The sequence below is a fragment of the Phoxinus phoxinus genome (genome assembly GCF_949152265.1).
Source record: "Phoxinus phoxinus genome assembly, chromosome: 20".
In the NCBI taxonomy this organism is placed as follows: domain Eukaryota; kingdom Metazoa; phylum Chordata; class Actinopteri; order Cypriniformes; family Leuciscidae; genus Phoxinus; species Phoxinus phoxinus.
In genome coordinates this window covers 14428342-14445554 of record NC_136895.1, presented here as the reverse complement: position 1 = coordinate 14445554, position 17213 = coordinate 14428342, and the positions used below count along the sequence as shown (strand labels likewise).

General features: G+C 40.7%; 1 protein-coding gene across 2 annotated transcripts; it reads left to right on the top strand.

Annotated features, from left to right (window-relative positions):
- Positions 1–2422: 2422 nt before the first annotated feature.
- LOC306988852 (guanine nucleotide-binding protein subunit alpha-14-like) lies at positions 2423–16986 on the top strand. 2 transcript variants are annotated; one of them, XM_079594021.1, is made up of 8 exons: positions 2423–2550; positions 4020–4161; positions 8797–8981; positions 9749–9903; positions 10015–10140; positions 15358–15487; positions 15574–15727; positions 15835–16986. In XM_079594021.1, the coding sequence occupies exons 1-8, from the start codon at positions 2545–2547 to the stop codon at positions 16035–16037; spliced, it is 1101 nt and encodes a 366-aa protein (XP_079450147.1). In that variant the 5' UTR covers positions 2423–2544; the 3' UTR covers positions 16038–16986. The 2 variants fall into 2 exon arrangements, with proteins under 2 accessions (XP_079450147.1, XP_079450148.1); XM_079594022.1 differs by having other exon boundaries at positions 9761–9903; positions 15835–16980.
- The last annotated feature ends 227 nt before the right edge of the window (positions 16987–17213 follow it).

Below are 17213 nucleotides of genomic sequence, written 5' to 3'. Positions count from 1 at the left end.
CTCTCTCCTATTGACAGTGGCCTTCCGAAATTCTGATCAAATAAAGTTATTAGTCAAATTTCAAGTTGAGTGTATTGCATTGTGTACACTTCACAATTTGGCAAATATAGCTGTCCATTGGGGTAAACTTAAAAATGAACTATAAAATACACAGATGACCAACTACTTCCCACAATGCTGTGTGCTAACCAAACATTAAGACCATAATTCATATGTAATGAGGTGGCAATCCCACTATTTATTAAAAAAAAGTATTCGGCAATCAGCACACTAGTATTCCATTCCAAAAATAGTCACACTCTGAATTCTGAATAACATACTAGCATACTATAGAATACTATAAAGAAAAGAAAAAAACTTCTGGAACCAGCGCTGCTGAAAAAGGGGGCGAGCAATGTTGCACTCTATTACCTGTCATGTCAGTTTGTTCTCGTATGTCTCCTGTCCTTCCTGTGTAATACATCTGTTAATCTGTGTATCCTTCCTTTCTTTGGCTACAGAACCGTATGGAAGAGAGCTTGTCACTGTTCTACACGACCATCCACTCAAGATGGTTTGATCAATCCTCTGTCATCCTGTTCCTGACCAAAATGGACATCTTGGCCGAGAAACTTCAGTTCTCGGATTTACAAACATACTTTCCTGAATTTGAAGGTATTTTGGTGCACATTAAATGAAAAGAAAGGCAGCATTATCTGTGTGATCTATTTTCTTTGTTGTACCTGATTCACTCTTCCTTTACCTTCCTTTGTGGGTCGGCGCCACCTTCAGGCAAACGTCGGGACGTTGAAGATGCCAAGCAGTTCATCAGAGAGTTATATAGACAGAAAGCAGTTGGCAAGGAGAACTCCAAAAGCCTTTACTCTCATTTCATCTGTGCCACGGACACCAATGTCAGCCGGATACTCTTCAGCAGTGTGAAAGATAGTGTCTTGATGCAGTGTTTGACTAAGTATAAAGTGCTATGAACCCAGAAAACACCTTCAGTCTTGATCTCAATGACATTCAATATGCATTCAAAGACACTACTATTTTATAAAGCTAAATCTTTTAACATTATTGATGACAGAGCATGCTTGAAAGAAATGTAATTAAGGTTTAAACTATACTTTTGTTAAAAAAATTATATATATTTACATGCTCACACTTTTGGGGTCTATTTGCAGACGCAGTTCACTATGCATAAATAGTCTTTTTATTTGCACAAACTTGTTACGGCGCATGCCTTCTTCAGTGTGCAACAAGATCAGTGTAACCAATCTTGTGACCAATCTTGTACACTGTGATCTTGTTGCACACTGAAGAAGGCACGCGCCGAAACGCGTTTGTGCAAATAAAAAGACTATTTATGCATAGTGCGGCCTCTCTCCTGTTCTAAATATTCCAATTATTCAGGCCAGCACTCTTAAAGTTTACTTTAATCACTGAGTGAAGCCCGCTCCTATTCCCATTTACTTATTGTATATAATTAAGGTCATGGTCACCTTAGTAAGATATGTTAACATTTGAACATATTTTTTATTTTTACATTTGTATCATTCGATTTTTGAGTAAGTTGAAACCCAACACTTGTGTTTAAAAGTGTAATTCGGCAATTTCCTTCAAAAAAAATCCTGTCGTCACTGGCGCGCAATGAATTCTGGGGTAGGCAGGGCCGCGAAGGATCAAACTGTTGTATCCTTCATTGCACGAGAAACGAGAAGGACCTATTTGAAGGAGCCTTTGAATAGAGTGGTGCAGGGATGATGCATTTTTGTAAGCCAAAACCTGGAAAAGAGTAATCATTTTAGCATTGCCAGTTCCATAGTCCCGAAGTCATTGCGGCTTTTGGTTAAATGGCTGAAATTATGACTGTGGGCAAAACAAGCTCAAGATGCCTTGAAGTCCTGACTACAAAGAACACCCTTTTCATTTCCAATATTATTGCCAAGGGGAGGAGAGATCCCCTGATATGATTGTAAAGCACTTTAGGTGTACAGTAGCTAGTACATATGAAAGTGATAAATGCCTCATTCATTCATTCAAGGGGGAAAAAAATATACAGTTCAGTAAACAAAGTGTTTCAGACTTTTGTGACATGCCCAAACAGCGGTGCTATAAGAAATAGCGACCACTAGTGATCGGACCACTGAAACCGCAGGAAACGGGGCCAATGGGAACCTGTAACACAGCTTATAATAGACTTTTCTGCTACATTTATACAGTACATTAAAATCCCCTAGCAAGTAGCTAACTAATAAATCAACATAAACAGATAATACACACTATGGAAAGAGCTAAGTTTAGTTAAAAAGATGTGTCAGTCACTTTAAAAGCTGGGAGGAATAATGCCAGGGCGCATTCCACTGACTTCTCATTGGTTCTCTTCTGCTCTGCAACATACCTGGCATATCATGCATTAAAGTCAGACTTTCGGGAAGTGCAACTGGTTGATCTGAAGTGAACAAACGTGACGTAATTGACAGAAAACTGCGTTCAGGAAAACTCCTTCAAGGTGCCACGGACACTGTTTGTTTCAAGGAAGATGTAAAGCCTGTTGTATGAATGAAGGTGAGTGATTCTCTTTGTTACCCTTATTTCCCTCATTTTTTTTAATTTCCCCTCTTTTGTTGTTGTTGTTAAATATGATATAATGACTGTTTATTTGTTGTCCACAGAAGAACTTTCACATTTCCATTTAAGTCAGAGACTACATTTACATTTTATTACAGACTTGTAAAGCTGTTTTTACACTATTAGTGGTGATGTTAGGATCTAGGCTACACATTAAGTAAAAAAGTTTGGTTTATTTTAAGCAAGAGTGCTTATAGCCTATATATTTTGAGTGTAGGCCTAGCCTATCGCTTTAATTTACTAGGCTATAACAATTAAACAATTAAAATGTATTCCATTATTTTAACTATATCACACAACAAGAGTGCCGTTTACCTCAATGTCGTTTTTTAAGTGTAATATTCCATACCTCAGTTAATATTGCCATATGCCTATCTGTTGTAAGTGGGGGACAAAATTATATTTTCTTGTTCTAGTTAGGGTTTAAGGATTAAAGTTCTAGTTAAATAATTTAATTTCCGTTTATGTATTTGGTCACGTAACATTTCAAATTGCAAAATGCTCAGCTCACGTAAATTATATTTTAAATTCAAAACGGCTAAATCGCGGCATCCGAAGCGGGACCAGAATGTCTTCTAGCAAAAACTCTTCTAGCACGTGTATTTACCTGTGTCAGCTGTGTTGTCGATGCCGCGAAAGCACCAAAGTGACAGAAGGATTGCCGTAAAGTGTGTATGACGTCATTGACATTATAAAAGACTTTTTAAAGCAAATAAGTGACTCTAAAAAATCTAACACCCAGCAATGTGTAATTTCTTTGCATCTCCTTTCGAATACAACGTTCAAATTACTAGACAAAAAATGATATCCTGAGAAAAGTGGATTTTGAGGGGTATAGCTCCATTCCTTCTGCACTCGTCCTGTGAGCGCCCTCATATGGAACCAGAGTGGAACTGCAACCAGTTCAGAAGCCGGAAGTTTACTGAGAGTGACATTCTCTGGTAAAGCCCGCCTTCTTAGATTTGACGTCATCTAGGCTAGTCATTTTAATATTGACGAGCGCTGTTAGACTACTAGACCACCCTAAAATTAAACTTTTTTAACCTTTTCTAAAGAATAATCCGAACAACACACTATGGTGATAATTAGGCTACAGCCCTGATATCGAGTTATACAGGCTTTATGTGTCACCTGGCAACGCACAAACTAAAAACCGGTTTGGATAGGACATAACATGTCTCTACCGCCTCAAAACGTTTTGTAATTACTCCGCTCAAACTCCACTCCGGGTTTTCCATTTCCAGCTCCCCGCACACTAGTCCAAGAAAGCCAAAATGCCAAAGGCCATTGCAAAGTGTCCCTCCCAAATTAACAACCTGAATTCACCCCAACTACATGGTCAAAATAGGCTAAAGCTAAATGGCTATAATAATTATTAACTTATGTTTTTGTAATTTCTGTTGGAGATGGGGCAGTGCTGCTGTAGATGGTACACCTGTTTCTTGACTGAAGAGGAAAAGGCCGCCAATGCCATAAATAAGGAAATCAAACACATCCTTGCAGAGCAGAAGAAAAGGGAACTGAGAGAAATCAAGTTGCTTTTATTAGGTGAGATGATTCTGTCAGTCTTTTATCTGAATTGTAATAAAACGTATAAACATGTTGATTCATTTTAAGTCATATGTGGAAAAAGTATAAAGTCAGCACACAAAATAGACTCCATTTATCTTTGTGAAAAAAATATTTGAAGACTTATTTCTCTGAGAGTGAAAGTAAATTTAGTCAGAGCATGAAAAGTTGTTTTTTAGTAAATACCATTTTGGGCCATTTCTCTTGAGGAACTGATTAAATTATTATTATTATTATTTTAGTGGTGATTTTAGTGGATGTTTGTTGTCAGTTCCCCTTCACGCGGGTGTCATGACTTTTTTTGTGAAATGTTTTGCTTAAAAAGTCTTTCTTTAAAATCAATGTCAGTTGGTTTGATATTTTGTTATATTTTCCAATGCAATAACGATCATACACTTTTTGTTGACCCTATATTATAATAGGCCTAATTGCTATTTTGTTGACCAATATTATACAACTAGAAATAGTGTAGATATATGCTCTATATAGGTTATATATTTAATTACACTTTACTTTAAAAGTTAAAATGTATTTTGTCTCATCCTCTTTGCATATTTTACTGTAGTTCAGATTTATTTTGTCTTATCATCTTTGCATATTGACCCTGAAAAAAAAGAAAGAAAAAGCTTGCATTTTGACAAGCATGGAATCAAATTCATGTTTTGTTTTTTTTAATCCCCCTGTGGTGAACATCAAGTTTTTAATGTTGTTTATATGTCAATGTGGTGTTTTGAATATGCATTAAGACAAAGCATGTGCAAAGTCACAAGTCAACACCATTGCTGAATATTTTCCCCTTAAAACTGCAGTGAACCAAAGACAGTCTCAAAAAGGCGGTTTGAAATCGCTGGTGTTTCTGACATCACAAACTACCTTGTAACCAATCACGTCAACGTGTGATCATAAACAACTGGATCTCTGAGCTGGTGCGAGTGAGTGGAGGCGGGGCTTATTTGCATATTCATAGAACCGAGTATACTAAATGAGGCAATGGTGTAGAGTTATATTCAAGTTATTTTAAAGCATGACAGATTTTTTGTATTGACTACAGGGGGACTTTAAAACCTTTGCTAATCTTTGCTAAGCACGAACAAAATTTTTGTAACACAACACATAAAGGCATACACAGATGAGCCATTACATTATGACCACCCCAAGCCTAGAGCAAACATAACGCCTGGCAAACTGCAGTTCACAGAGCGGTACACATTGCATCTGGAAAATATTCACAGTGCTTCACTTTTTCCACATTTTTTCAGCCTTATTCCAAAACGGATTAAATTAATTATTTTCCTCAAAATTCTACAAACAATACCCCATAATGACAACGTGAAAGAAGTTTATTTGAAAACTGTGCAAATTTATAAAAAATAAAAAATCACATGTACATAAGTATTCACAGCTTTTGTCATGGCACTCAAAATTGAGCTCAGGTGCATCCAGTTTTCACTGATCATCCTTAAGATGTTTCTACAACTTGATTGTAGTCCACCTGTGGTAAGTTCAGTTGATTCGGAAAGGCACACACCTGTCTATATAAGGTCCCACAGTTAACAGTGCATGTCAGAGCACAAACCAAGCCATGAAGTCCAAGGAATTGTCTGTAGACCTCCAAGACAGGATTGTATCGGGGCACAGATCTAGGGAAGGGTGCAGAAAAATTTCTGCAACATTCAAGGTCCCAATGAGCACAGTGGCCTTCATTATCTGTAAATGGAAGAAGTTTGGAACCACTAGGACCCTTTCTAGAGCTGGCCACCCGGCCAAACTGAGCAATCGGGGAAGAAGGGCCTTAGTCATGGTGGTGACCAAGAACCTGATGGTCACTCAGGCTGCGTTTACACTTGGCATTAACATGCGATGTGTGTTGTTCGGATCATAAGCCAATCAGGACATATCAAGTGGCTTCTGTATCTGGATAACAGATCGGATCTCGCTGTGTGGGAAAAAGGAGGCAGGAACCGGTGAACGTTCAACACTTTTAATAATAAATAAATAAACAAATACAAAAAAACGAAAGTAAAAACACACATAGTAAAACAAAATATTAAATAAAAAAAAAATAGTCCAGTCCTGGCCTTTAACGTCCTTCACCGTCGTCGCTCCTCCTTTTATGCCTCCGCTCCTCCGTGAGAGATGCCAGAAACCAGTGCATCGCGCAGGTGTCGCTCATTCATTATCGATCACGCCACCGGCCTCGCGCCGCTCTCTCATGGAGGAGGATGAAGTAGCCTACTAATAATTTGCAAAAAAATGTGCGTTCTTTACAGAAAATTAATGGTTCTACCAAAGAGACTCAGGAGAATTATTGAATGAAATAGATTTATTTTGTGAAAGATTACAGACGGAATAGAGTAGACGCTCGACAAGCTCCGTCTCAGTTCATTGGCGTGGGCTCAGTCCTCCGTCTGGGTCTGCGAGTGAACCGGTAGGTCCTGCCTGATGGTCTGGGCTGGGCGGAGCCTATACCCCCTGACGGTTGGACAGGAGCCTACCTGGTGGTGGTGGGGAGGATGGGGGAAAACTTTTCTACGACACCTACAGCAACGAAAGGGGAAAGTAAGGTCAATCTTTTATATTTGATGTTGAACTGTGATTGGTGACGCGAAATTACCAATTAGTGACGTGGCGATAGAGTCTTTCTGGTAGAACTTACGCTGACGCTTCCATTTCTGCAACTTTAGGGTGCGAAGGCAAACATTTCAGTATATTTGCCTGAAGAGAGGAGGGGGAATAATGACAGTGGGCGGGGTTTTGTGTGACGTCCACCTGTGAATGCAGACACGATGGCTGGATTGCATTTACATTACACTGAGAACCGATCACAATGCGTCCTCGACTACCTCCGAACCTGGACACGCTGATCGGATAAAATTCCGATTAGAAGCGCGTTTACACTCGTCTTTTCAATGTGGACAACATCCGGATACAGGTTGCATGTTAATGCCAAGTGTAAACAGCCTCTGACAGAGCTCCAGCGTTTCTCTGTGGAGAGAGGAGAACCTTCCAGAAGAACAACCATCTCTGCAGCACTCCACCAATCAGGCCTGTATGGTAGAGTGGCCAGACAGAAGCGACTCCTCAGTAAAAGGCACATGACAGCCCGTCTGGAGTTTGCCAAAAGGCACCTGAAGGACTCTCAGACCATGAGAAACAAAGATTGAACTCTTTGGCCTGAATGGCTAAAGAAATGACATGTCTGTAGAAAACCAGGCACCGCTCATCACCTGGCCAATACCATCCCTACAGTGAAGCATGGTGGTGGCATCATGCTGTTGGGATGTTTTTAGGAGCAGGAACTGGAAGACTAGTCAGGATCGAGGGAAAGATGAATGCAGCAATGTACAGAGACATCCTTGATGAAAACCTGCTCCAGAGTGCTCTGGACCTCAGACTGGGGCGATGGTTCATCTTCCAACAGGACAACGACCCTAAGCACACAGCCTTTTGTGTATTGTCCTGCGTAGCCGACGACCCAGCCGGGTCCCCATGCTAACTGCACGCCATCACCAACAATGCATGAAATGGGTCGAAGATCATCGAGATTAGATGATTGGAATGAATTGGCCTGGTCTTGCAAATCAAGATTCGTGGTGCATCACGTCGACGGCTGAGTGCGGATACGCCGATTTCCAACAGAGGCTATGACACCTGGATGCACTGTTGGGCGCACACAGGCCGGAGCCGGTGTTATGGGCGGTGTTATGCTGTGGGTGCTGTTTCCATCCCAATAGCACAATCCCTGACAGCTGTCAGGTATCTGAACATTGTTGCGGACCATGTGCACCCATTTTTGATAAATGATGTTTCATAAACAAAGTTCGGGAGGAGCACGTTCAAATAATCAATCCAATCAACTTGTCATCAAACAATTACCATGTCTACCCTATCAGCATGAGAGGAAACATATATATTCACTCCGTCAACTCACCAAAGATTCCTTGACAGTTTTCAGCATCCCTCCACCACCCCGACTCCTCACTCTTGGCTCATTCTTCACAGCCAGGAATACGGGCGGAGTACTCTGGGTTCGGGCCGAATACCGAGCCCTCTCCTCGGACAGCACACCAAATACGCATTTATTCCATCTGACTTATTTGTAAGTGTGAACTTGTGAACTGTGTTCCCTGCTGGTGATAGCCATTACCAACAGGATAGTGTGCCATGCCACACTGCTAGTATCGTCAAGGAGTGGTTCAAGGAACCACTGTTAATGCCTTGGCCTCCAAGTTCACCTGAAATTTACCCAATCAAAAATTTGTAGTTCGACTTGGAAAAGCGGGTTCGCGCTACATCACCACCACCCTGCAATGAATGGGGACTGGAGGACCTGCTGTTGACATTATGGTACCAGATACCCCAGGCGACCTATCGCCACCTCATTGGATCAATGCCTCGCACCTTTAGATCCTAAAGGAGGTCCTACAGGTTAGGTTGTCATAATGTAATGGCTCATCTGTGTATTTTCTGAGTTCATGAAACTTAAGGAAGAAATATCAAAACACACTCAGCGCGGAGCTTTCTGAAAAGACAATTAAATTAATGAAAATGTAAAAATAAAATAAAAAATGATAAAAAAGAAATTAAAAATATATATTTTTTGCTTTCATTTAGGCACAGGAGAAAGTGGAAAGACAACGTTTACGAAGCAGATGAGGATTATTCATGGAAAGGGCTTCTCAACTGAAGAGAGGATTGGCTACGCTAAACTGGTTTTCCAGAATATCTTCCAAGCTATGAGTGCAATAACCGAAGCCATGAACACGCTAAAGATTCCCTACTCCAACCCACAGAACGAGGTGATCAAGAGACCGAGTGTGTTTCTGTTGAGCCCGGAGAATCATGAGGGCCATTTTATATCAACTATCCTGTGGGTAGTGGGTTTGGCTAATGTAAATAAATGTAAAAAAAATGTTTTATTATAGATAAATACTAAAAGATTATAAAAATATGAATTATTAAATTATTTATACATATATAATAACACTAAGAAAAACGAATTTAGGACAGGGCCATTGTCTCCCAAAAGAAAGAACAGATTCTGAACTCCCTGAAACGAGTCGTCAGTAAGTCCAGTCTAACTTCTTGCACAAACCTATGTAGGTTTGTAATTGCATAATGCCGGCCTTTGGTACGGTGGCCCAGTAGTGCACAATACAACATTTTAAAAAGCAAATATAAGTTAACTACACAACAGAATCATGCTCCCCAGAGTAGACCAATACCCAACAGGCCAATCAAAACAGACTGGGCCATCTGACCAATCAGAGCAGAGTAGACCCATCACATCAAACTGGGCCATCTGACCAATCCGAGGAAAGGATGGGTTTAGAAAGACCGAATCCTTTATCGAAGCGTTTCAGACAGTGAGAAAGAGGAGATGCTGCAATGTATATTATGAGAAAATGTAAGTTTTTGACCTTGGATGCATGTAAACCTTTTTTGTATGTTTTCTTTGTCTAAAACAAAATTAGGAACCTTTAAAATAGCATAATAGGGACACTTTTTAATAAAGATCTTGCACTGTAATTGTATTTGCAGTCTCATGAGTCTGTGATATCTGTAGATTTATGCCCAGTGGTTCCAGAATCAGGACATACATCAGATAATGCAGCTGCAGAGAAGTTACGTAGAGGCCATTCGTCACCTATGGGAAGACCAAGGCTTTAAGATCTGTTACAGCCGGCGCAGAGAGTATCAGTTACTAGACTCCACTAAGTAGTAAGTGTGTTCAAGACAATTCCTGTCTTTTGTCTATTTCCTGTTGGTCTATTTCCTCTTGTCTTTTCCTGATGCCAATTCATTAAATTAATCATATGCAAATAATTAAAGCTTTATTGGTGACTTGGATCGCATCACAGCCGAAGGCTACATCCCAACAAATCAAGATGTTCTTCAAGTCCGATTCCCCACTTCCGGCATCATAGACCATTGCTTTGAATTGAAGAAGACTCTCAGGTACGGCAATGAACAACTTGTCTTAACATTATAAGTTATGCGCGCATTGAAAGAGACCGTTCACCCGAAACTGTCATGACTGTCATGATTTTTTCTGTGGAAGTAGAGGTGAGCAGTATGACCAAAATCACATCATGAGTCATTTTACAACACAATAATGACAATGTATCACGGTTTCCACTTATTTTTAGTAAAAATACTTAAGTAAAGTTCAAATATATTTTAAGTATACTTTATGTTGTAAGTATACTGATATCAATGTACTAGTATTTATTCTTGTATGTGTACTATTTCAGTACTAAGGATTAAATTGGCCCACTTTTTAGTGTAAAAGTAGTAAACTTTGAGTACACAACAATTACATTTATCATTTGCACTGCAACTACAAGTGAACTTGTAGGTATACTGCTAGTTTACTATTTAAATACTTGTAGCAATTTTTAGTTTATGAAAGTACACTTTGAAGTATACTCTCAGTAAACTACTAGTTTAGTAGTTTTAAGCCGCGTTTCCACCGCAGGAACTTTCCCCAGGAACTAGGAACTTTGGGCTGGTACTCGGTGTGTTTACACCGCAGGAACCAGGGTCTAAACGAAGTTCCAGGTAAATATTTCCCCCTCCGAAAGTCCCTGCTGGCGAGGTAGTAGGCTACTTTTTAAAAGTTCAGGAACTTTCGGGGGCGGGACTTGTGCGCTGAACATGCGGATTGGTTGTGTTCACGCCGCATTTTGACTGGAGGACTCCACGCAGCATTCTATTTTAACAAGCATTTAAAAAAATCTATTGCGGTTCCGTTTCGTGGTTTCATGCATTAAGAGTTGTCTGTCTGCAAATATGGAATTTAATAAAAAAAAAAAAAAAAACACTGCTGGACTGGACAGACGACGAGGTTCAGGCTTTATTAAGCGTATTGTAACAGGAAATTTTATGCGCGTTCGTCCTAGCCATCTCATTCAATGTCCGCAATACATCACAAACACAACTACAGCACAGCTTGAATCTCCTCCATAATGTGGCGCTCAAAACTGATTACTGTCCGTCGCAGCATAGACATGTATAGAAAGGCTAGATGGCTTACCGGCGCTGAGAGCCAATGGGACCCGACGGCGTCACACGGCGGCCATCTTAGGACAGGACCGCTCGTCCAGTTATAACATTAAAGTCTATTGTGCATGTAGTGCTGAAATAACTATATTTTGCTCAATTTTCAACCGATTTTCAAACGGCTTGGTGTGTCATAAACGTCAGGGATGCGGCTATTTAACTGCATACTTGTGAAAAATTATAGCCACGGAGTTTATTAAACATCGGCATCAGCACAAATCATAGCCACGTTAATAAGGTTTGTAATAAACCAAACCGTTTGTAAATCCGTCAAGAATTCAGCAAGTTACGAGCATTTTAGTTGGTGTATGTCACTCACCTTCCGTCCACAGCAGCAGGGAGCAGCAGCGCAGTCTCCTGACCTAAGATGGCCGCCAAGTGACGACACAGCTGACTCCGCCTTGAGCCATCTAGCCTTTCTATACATGTCTATGCGTCGCAGACTGAGAGGAGCAGACGCGCGCAGTTTATAATCTTCCCGGTACTTTAGACCGCGGTGTAAACGCAGAAAGCAACCAGTCTGGGGCAAAAAAAGTTCCTGGGAAAAAAGTTCCTGGGACAAATTGTTCCGGGTAATTTCGGTGGAAACGCGGCTTTACACTGCAAGTAGGCTATACTAAGTTTTCTTGAAGTGAACTTAACATCATACTTATAGTTTACTATTTATATATTACTTTTGCACTTTAAGTATACTACTATGTTCCTATTTAGGTATGCTTTTTTTTTTTCACTTGAAATATACTTTTAAATGTATATTTAACTCATTCCCCTGCAGCTTTTTTTTTTTTAAGTTGCCAGGTTGCGCCAGCATTTTTAAAATCTTTTTCACAAAACTTTTATCGTTCGAACATTAGAACGATGGTCAAAACATAGATGGAATAGATGAAGTCCATCAACATCACCACATATTCCTGAGGTGTATTTCAGAAAGCAAGGTTATCTTAAGGTCAAACATACCCTGAACTCTCAGTTAATTAACCAAAACCTTGTTTACTCGAGGTATGCGGGTTCCAAAAACATGTCCGGGAGACACAAGACATTCTCAACAGAGCAACAAATCTACGAGTCATCATTAAAACGGATGCTAAGAAAAAGCGTGCCATACTACTCATTTCCTTTCCTTACCTCTTAGCTCCACCCCCTTAGGATGCGAGGGAAGGATACACCTGTGACTCCTCAGGAAGCTTCCTCGCTCCTCGTTTCTCGCCTCCTTGTGGTGCAATTAGAAATGAACCGTCCGATCAGTTTTCCGAGTCACGGAAGCATCAATTTGAGTATTGAGAAGCACCCTACTACTTATTTCTTCTTCTTTTGTTTAATGGCTACATACTTACCGCATATTGCCACCTATTTGGGGGTTGTGCAATAATTTTTCTAACTTTTAATTTAATAATCTTTAATCACTGTGAATAAGAACTATATTGTTTGTTTGGTGCTAATATAATAGAAAGACTGATTAAAATAATAACAGTCTGTGCTAGCAAAGAGAACATGGCTGTATAAGTAAAACATAATTATGTTTAGTTATTTTGCTTCCACGTTGCTGAAAAGATAAGATGTATCATATATGTTTTTTTATTATAGAAATACATTATAGCATAGACAACTCAATACAGATCAGCAATGTGTGAGATGAGAATTAAGATGAGAATAAAACAAAACATTACCTTATTTTAATAGTGTTTTATATATCGATATAACTATATATATATATATTTATACCATGGTCTGGGTGAATACTCGATTCTGATTGGCTGCAGGGTGTCCGTTAAAAAGTGATAGAGGACACCTAAATAAACTGTCAGGCGTAACCAAGGAAACCAAGTTATTGTTTGTAACTTGTAACTTTAGATTTCGATTGTAAAACTAATTAAAATATAAACTAATGTTTTAAAAATGTGTTATTTGGCAAGTGACCATGGTATAAGCGGGTTAATGCCCTTCGAGGTGTCCATTGTCAGGTTTTAATGGACTTCGGCGGAGGCAACCGTCGTCCGCTGCGCATCGGCCGGTTCACACCTCGCCGTCGTCCATTAAAACCTGACAATGGACACCTCGTCGGGCATTAACCCTTACATATATAATATTGTGCGCAATCTGTCATGCCCACTGGAGCCTCATCAATAGATCATGCATGCGATGAACACCTCTGAAGTAAACTAACCCTGGAACAGAACCTGCTCTGGTTATGTTCAGAGAGGAAGTACCCTGAATATTGAGTTGGTTCGCTTATGTCACATAACCTGCTTTCTGGAATAACCCCCAGTTCAGTTTCCTTTGTCTCGTTCATCTGTTGCCATACTGTTTGGTTTGCCCTCATGTGTCTCACCTGTGTCTTGTTAATTACCTTGTTTAGTCTCTGTTTCTTGGTGTATATACAGTATAGCCCTCATTTTCAGTTTTTGTTTGTCAGATCTCGTCTCTGGTTGTTCTGTTTCCTGTGATTTTGATTGTTTCCTGTGTTTTGTCTAGATCTCCTTAAGGAATTTAATGTTTTATTTATTGTGATTTTACTGCTTGCAAATAGATCCGGCACTTTTCCCTTTTTAGCAACCCATTGCTCACAGAAGATCAGACCTGAAAAAATGCAGCAGTTCAGATCCTCCTCCTCTCCCAGAGGGATCTATCCCTCGAGGTGCACACCACGCAGAAGTTCCTAGATATGGTCCCCTTCGTGCACTACATCCACCTCTGCATGTTTTTCCAGGCAGGTATGAATCCAGAGACCAAGGCGCGCCTGGCCGGAGACAGCCCACAAGGGACATTCCATGATTTTGTCGAGTGGGTATTACAACAGTGCGGATCCCCCAACACCATCAGATATATTGAAAAGGATTCAACTCAGCTTGTGCTCGCAGCACATGCTGACCAGCAGCCACTCCTCATATGACTTGTATGACCTCACCGCAGACTTTCAGCGTGAGCCCACCACTGAAAAATAGCCGAAGCCCACTGCAGATCCAGAGCCAAAAGAAGCCCAGTATGTTATTACATACAGTAGAGGAGGATTAGCACCAAGCCTGTTTCGTCGCCCAGAACCATGTCAGTATTGTCTATGATGCTACCACCATGCCTCCCATTCCCATCTCCTCTGCCTGTCCTGGATCAAACAAGGAGGTCGTTTTTTAACTCTCTGCCTGTCTCATATCAGCCAAGAAGGCTGTTTTGAACTCTATGCCTGTGTCGAATTGGTCAAGGAGGCCGTTTTTGAATTCTCTGCCTGCCCTGTCATGGCCAAGGAACTTGTTTTTCCGACTCCACCTTGGCCACTCGTCACCGCGGATCCGCCTTGGTCTCAGTTCCTTCGGTGTCGCCCAGTATCTTCGGCTCCGCCTGGGTCTCCACCTCAACTGGCTCCACCTCTGTCAGTCACCTCCCTGGTTCCGCCTTGCCTCTCATGCCTCATCCCTCCATTGGCTCCACTGTGAGCCTTCAACCTGCTAACATGGTTTGGCGTCACTCCCTGGCTCCTCTCACTGTCATTTCCTCCCCGGCTCCTCCCCTCGTTGTCTCCTCCCTGGCTTCGTCCTTGGTTGTCCTCCTAAGCCCCCGTCCGCCTTTCTGTGTTAGACTTTTGTTGTTGTTGTTTTAACCAAAAACATTGTTTAACAAATTAATAAAAGAGGCACGGTGTAGATAGCCTATATCGCAGGTGGCTTGGAAGACATGGGTAATGGTTTATCCATTTTGCAACAGGAACTAGAGTTAAGCAACAGTAATTTGTAGCTAGTTTGAACTACAGAGCTCCCTCTTTTCTTTTTTTGCAGATGAAATGGTTAAACTTCTGTTTTCGCGCAGGCACAGTAAGGGAAAAAACACAGAGTTTAGGGCAAATTGGTTCGTAGCTTTGCTTCAACTGTGCGATATAGTCACGAGGAGCGACCAAAATTTCTAACATGCCAGAAATTCATCCGACGATCCGATTGCCGGTCGGGAGAGGTTAATCGCCTCTCGTTTCCCCCTGTACACTGCACAAACACTGCACGACAAAGCTGAAAATCGTCCCGACCCGAAAAAAGAGTCGCACAAGTCAGAATTCGGCTCAAAATCTGACAAAAATCGCACAGTGTATGCCCGCCTTAAACTTGATTTCTAGTCTGTCTGTCTTTTCAGGATTGTAGATGTCGGTGGTCAGAGGGGAGAGAGGCGGAAGTGGATCCATTGCTTTGAAAATGTGACATCTCTCATATTTCTAGCCTCCATCAGCGAGTACGACCAATTTCTGGAGGAGAATAAGAAGATTGTATGCTTCCTAATATCTCTCCTGTCCTTCCAGTGTAAAATTGATGAATCTCTTAATCTTTGTACTCTTCCTCTCTTTGGCTACAGAACCGTATGGAAGAGAGCTTGTCACTGTTCTACACGACCATCCACTCAGAATGGTTTGCTGATTCCTCTGTCATCCTGTTCCTGAACAAAGTGGACATCCTGGCTGAAAAGATTCAGTTCTCAGATCTAAAAACATACTTTCCTGGATTTAAAGGTAGTTTGGTGCACATTGAATCAAAGTGAAAGGCAGCATTATTTCTTGTTTGTCATACCTGATTGACTCTTCCTTTCCTTTCCTCTGTGGTTTGATGCCATCTTCAGGTAAACGTCGGGACGTTCAAGATGCCATGGGTTTCATCAGAAGTTTATATATACAAAATGCAGTTTCCAAAGAGACAAGGAAATCCAAACACATCTTCTCTCACTTCACCTGCGCCACGGACACCAAAAACATCCGCAAAGTCTTCACTGACGTGAAAGACACTGTCCTTGTCAAGGCCTTAGGGGACTTTGGAATGATCTAATGAGCCCTAAACGCACCTTCAGTTTGCATACTCATCAGCCAAATGAATGTTTTATCATTATTTATAACAGAGCATTCCTGGACAAAATGTAATTATGAGTTAGTTTGTTTTCTATTGGCCTGTTTGTATGCTTGGGCTGTTGGAAAAAATATACAAAATTACACAAACAAAAATGATAACAATACAATAAATTATAACTGTAAACAGTAAGCTTATAAGGTAGCTACAAGTATGTTAGTTAAGTATGTGGTTAAATGTCAAAATAACTAATATCATACACTAGAGTTATGTGGGGGTAAATTAAAGGAACACTCTAAATGAACAATAGTCAACACTCCATCTCCCCTAGAGTTACCGTTTTCTACAGAACTACAGAAGAGTCAAGTTTTAAATAGGAAAAATATCGAAACTCTTTGGTCATTTTTTTGAGAGAGATGCTAACGGTCTAATAATCAGATTCAATGATCTATGCTAAGCTATGCTAAAAGTGCTACCGCCAGACCCAGAGATTGGCTGAATGGATTCGAAAACGGTAACTCTAGGGGAGTTGGAAAATGAGCCTATTTCCCAAAAAAGAGGAGTGTTCCTTAAAGCACAATCTGCTGTGATGTCACAACCGTGTTGCATTGTGGTCTATGAAGTGTTGCTGCGCTCACGTCATGTCATAATTACCATAATTTCGAGATGACAACACTTTACGTTCTCGGACTGGGAATAATTTGTTTCTATGGCAAAAATATCCATGCCTAATCAAATCTGCAGAGGTCAGGTGGTACAAGCTGAAATCTATGGTAATTACGAATGCACTTTATACATATTGAGTAGACTCGCTCCCTCTGTCAAAATCGAGGGGTTGATGGTCTGTCCAAATAAACTTCCCTTGCCTACTTGACAGGGTTGAAAACCCTTCAAAATGGCAGCAGGGATTCCCAGAGGGGAAATTCTTAGGAAAGTTTGGGAGTGTTTGTCTAAAAGTGGAGTTAAATGCAATCATGGTTGCATTTTGCAACCTTTTTCGTGCCACTGTGATTAAAACGAGTTTGAGGACTATGCACTCTGTCGGCCATAAAAATAGTTCCAATCAAATCCACAGCTGAAGCGTCTCAGATCCCCAAGCAACACAGTGGTGTTTGGATTTCAGAATGAACTGATGTTATAATCCAGTCAATCAATCAA